Source organism: Corvus kubaryi, unplaced genomic scaffold, assembly GCF_017639235.1.
Source record: "Corvus kubaryi isolate FWS band 111438036 unplaced genomic scaffold, C.kubaryi_AGA036_p1.0 split3-37355, whole genome shotgun sequence".
Lineage (NCBI taxonomy): Eukaryota > Metazoa > Chordata > Aves > Passeriformes > Corvidae > Corvus > Corvus kubaryi.
In genome coordinates, this window is record NW_024582089.1 from 94027 (window position 1) to 97867 (window position 3841).

The following is a 3841-nucleotide window of genomic DNA, read 5'->3' on the forward strand; positions in this document are numbered from 1 at the left end:
AGCCCCGTTCCCCCCCCCTCCCTCCCCCGTTAGTCTTTGAGGCCCCGGACCCACTCGGATCCGCCCGGACTCCCCGGGCCCCTCCGTTCCCCAGTTCCCACCACCAGTCACGGCGGCCCCCCGGCCCTCCCGTCGCCCCACAGCCCCTCGCTCCCGCGTTCCCAGCATGGGCTCTGCCGGCCCCCGGCTCTCCCCAGGGCCCCCTCGGTTGCCCCTCGGTTGTCCCGGGCCCCGTTCCCACCGTTGGTCATGGCGACCCCGGACCCCCCCGGGCCCCCGCGGCGCCAACGCGACAGCGGAAGCGGCCGACAGGCACGGCCAGCCGAGCGCCGACCCGCCCGACGCGGACCCTGAGGAGCAGGCGGCCTCAATCGAACGCCTATGGGGGGAGGTGCGTGTGCAGCCCCAGTATGGCCCAGTATGGCCCAGTGCCGGCCCAGTGCCCGCCCAGCAGCAGCGATGAGCCCCAGCGCTGCCGCCGCCCCGTCCGCGCAGGAGCTGCTGGTGCGCTCAGCCGTGTGTGACCAGTCCCCATTTCAGTGCTCCAGAGACGCCTCGGTATTCCCAGTAACCCCACAGTGCACCCAGACCCCATTCCAGTCCTCCCAGTAACCCACAAGTACTCCGAGTAATCCCCAGTCCTTCCAGTAACCGCCCCCCCAATGCAACCAGACCCCAGTGAAACCCGGATTCCCCAGTAACTCAATCTCCCCATAACCCCCCAGCAGCCAGTGCTCATCCCAGCCCACAGTAAGCCCCAGTCCTCCCAGTAACCCTCCATCCTCCCAGTATCCCGGTACCACCCAAGTGCAATTGGTCTCCATTCCAGCCCTCAGTGAGTTCCAGTCCTCCCAGTAACCCCCCAGTGCAATCTGACCCCCAGGTTCCCCTGTAATTCCCAGTCTAAACCTAAGGCCCCTCTCCAAGCACCAATCCCCCTCCCAGCCCTTCCAGTAACTGCCAGGCCCCCCAGTAATCCCAGGTCCCCCGATAAACCCCAGTGCCTCCAGTATCCCAGTACTTCCAGTAACCCCAGTCTCCCAGTAACGTCATATGTCACCCAATCACCATCCCAGTATCCCCTGTAAGCCTCCCAGTTGACCCCCAGTGCACCCAGTAACTCCCTGCACCCCCCATAATTCCCAGAGCACCCAGTCCCCAGCTCAGTTCCTCCAGTAACCCTCAGCTCCCACAGTAACCCACACAATCCAGCAGTCCCAGTGCACCCAGCACCAGCGTTCCCAGTGCTGCTAGTGCTCACAGCAATCCCCAGTGCCCCCAGGGTTCTCAGTGCCCACCAGTGGCCCCCATGGTCCCTGTGTTTCCAGTGCCCCCAGCAGTCCCAGTGCCCCCAGCAAGCCTCAGTGCCCCAAGTTGTCCCAGTTTTCCCAGTGACCCCAGTACCCACAGGGTTCCCAGTGCCTCCAGTGGCCCAAAAGTTCCCACAGTGGTCCTGGTGCTCCCAGCAGTCCCCAGTGCTCCCAGTGTTCCCAGGGCCCCCAGCAAACCTAAGGCTCCCAGTGTTCCCAGGGCCCCCAGTGCCCCCAGCAGTCCCGGTGCTCCCAGTACTCCCTGTGCCCCCAGCAAGCCCAGTGCTCCTAGTACACCCAGTGTTCCTAATGTCCCTAGTGCTCCCAGTGCCCTCAGTCAACCTAGTGCTCCCCCAGAGGGTCTGGTGCTCCCAGTGCCCCCGGCAGACTCCGGTGCCCCCAGTGGTCCCAGTACCCCTACAGACCCAGTGTTCCCAGTACTCCCAGTGTTCCCAATGTACCCAGCATCAGTGTTCCCAGTGCCACCACTGAGTCTGGTGCCCCCAGCACATCCAGTGCACCCATAGTGGTCCCAGCTCCCCTCAGTGCTTCCAGTGCCCCCAGCAGACTCCAGTGTCCAGAGTGGGACTGGTGACCCCAGTGCCCCCAGGAGCAGCCACAGGCACAGTGCCAGCAGCCCAGCGCAGGACATCTGTCACCATCCCCTCAACCCAGTCAGGGCTAATCCCAGGGCTTAGTGCCTCTTGCTGATAGGAGAAGGACCACCGTCACTGCCACCGTCACTGCCACCGTCACTGGCACTGGCAGGGCACAGCGATGATCCGCTGGTTCTGTGGGGCTGGCCCCGGCTGTGCTCCTGCACCCCCAGCCCCCAGGGTGCAGGGACAAGGAGAGCTGGCACTGAGGACATGGAGCCTTTCACAGAGCGAGAGGGTGAGTAGGATGCCAGGGGGACAAGGACACCCGTGCTGGGGGTGGCAGGGGACAACAGGGGTCATGCCAAGACACATCCCCAGGGCCAACGTCTGCCTGTCCTCTGGTGTTTAGCCTGGGGACCCCTCACCCTCCTTAGGTTCTAACATGTTCTGTTCAGATCTAACATGGAGAATTTCCATTCTCCTGCTCTCACCAAGGCCAGCTGCAGCTCGCAGCGGGAGGGACATCAGGGGTTGATTTGGTCCCCACTAGTGACAACTTTGTCTTTGCCTTTTTCAGGATGATGACAAAGCCTCGAGGAGCAGCGCGGTGCTGGGTGGGTGCTGGGACTAGGGCATGGGGCTGTGGGACCCAGGGGAATGGGGATGGGGAGTGACGGATACCCCAAGGCAAATGGGGATGCCAGGGGTGATGGAGACACAGGGGCAATGGGAACCTGGATGTTATGGGGACCAGGGAGTGGTGGGAATCCAAAGGGTGATGGGAACTTGGGGTCCTCAGGAGCAATGGGGAACAGATTTCCAGGGACAATGGGGACACTGAAGGCGATAGAGACCCCAAGGACTAATGAAGACCCTGAGGGATGACTAACACCCCAGGGGTGATGGGGACCCCAGGGACAATGAGGACCCCAAGGGACAACAGGAACCTGAGAGGTGATGGGCACCTGATGGGTGGTGGGTACACCAGGGATAATGAGGACCCTAAGGGGTGATGGGAGGATATGAGGACCACAGGGTGGCCTGGGACAGGGACACTTGTACACAGGGACCCTTGGGGTGCTGGGGGCAGCATGTGAGGACTCCAGGCTATGTCACCACAAGACTCCAGGGGCTGGGGGACACAGGGCTGGTGTCCAGGATCTCACCCTGTGCTGGCATGTGGCTCCTCCCCACCCGCCGGTGACCCTATCCCAGGTTGTCCTACCCCTTGTGGTGACCCCATCCCCCCATGACCCCCTCCCTGGTGACCCTTTCCCACTGGTGACTTCATTTGTCTGGTGACCCATCCCCTGGTGCTCCCATCCCCCACTGATCCCCCTACCCCTCCAGAAGGTGACAGGAGCGATGTTCTCTCCCTGGACCTGGCCCCTGATGGCCACAGGGGCCTCATTCAGCCTAAGAAGGTGCCAAACCCGATACGGGAGTCCCAGAGCCACCGGGACCTGCACCGGGAGCTGCTCTTCAGCCACAGCAGGTGGGCATAGGGACAGGCCTGCCTCCAGCTGGGTGGCCGGGTGGGGTGGCCGGTTGAAGTCTGTCATCCCCACAGGGGGATCCTGCCCCGGCACAGGGCTGAGCTCCCGCGGGTGCTGGAGAGCCTCCGGCTGAGGCAGCTGCGGGAGGAGCTGCGGGGGCCCCCGTCCGACCTGGAGCAGCAGCTGAGGAAGCGCCACCAGAGACTTGAGGAGGTCTGTGATGTCTCTTTGTCCTTGTCCTTCTGTCCCAGCCTCCATCCCTGCATCCAGGCCAATCCTCCTGCCTTCACCTCACCATCATCCATCCATTCATCCACCCATGTATCCATCCACCATCCATCCGTGTACCCATGAATCCATCCTCCCATCCAACCTCCATGCACCCATGTATCCATCCATCCATCCATCCATCCATCCATCCATCCATCCATCCATC

General features: G+C 62.9%; 2 protein-coding genes across 2 annotated transcripts in view; one reads left to right on the forward strand and one right to left on the reverse strand.

The window, feature by feature from the left end:
- The window catches only part of TMEM167B (transmembrane protein 167B), a 2116-nt gene extending 1768 nt beyond the window's left edge, over nucleotides 1-348 (reverse strand). Inside the window, exon 1 of the mRNA XM_042015990.1 lies at nucleotides 242-348. Coding sequence (XP_041871924.1) covers nucleotides 242-251 — 10 coding nt within the window. The 5' untranslated portion in view covers nucleotides 252-348. The remainder of the gene's footprint in view (nucleotides 1-241) is intronic.
- Nucleotides 349-2030: 1682 nt separating this feature from the next.
- LOC121658752 (protein FAM107B-like) overlaps nucleotides 2031-3841 on the forward strand; it is a 2611-nt gene continuing 800 nt past the window's right edge. Inside the window, exons 1-4 of the mRNA XM_042015989.1 lie at nucleotides 2031-2204; nucleotides 2487-2523; nucleotides 3260-3404; nucleotides 3480-3618. Coding sequence (XP_041871923.1) covers nucleotides 2088-2204; nucleotides 2487-2523; nucleotides 3260-3404; nucleotides 3480-3618 — 438 coding nt within the window. The 5' untranslated portion in view covers nucleotides 2031-2087. The remainder of the gene's footprint in view (nucleotides 2205-2486; nucleotides 2524-3259; nucleotides 3405-3479; nucleotides 3619-3841) is intronic.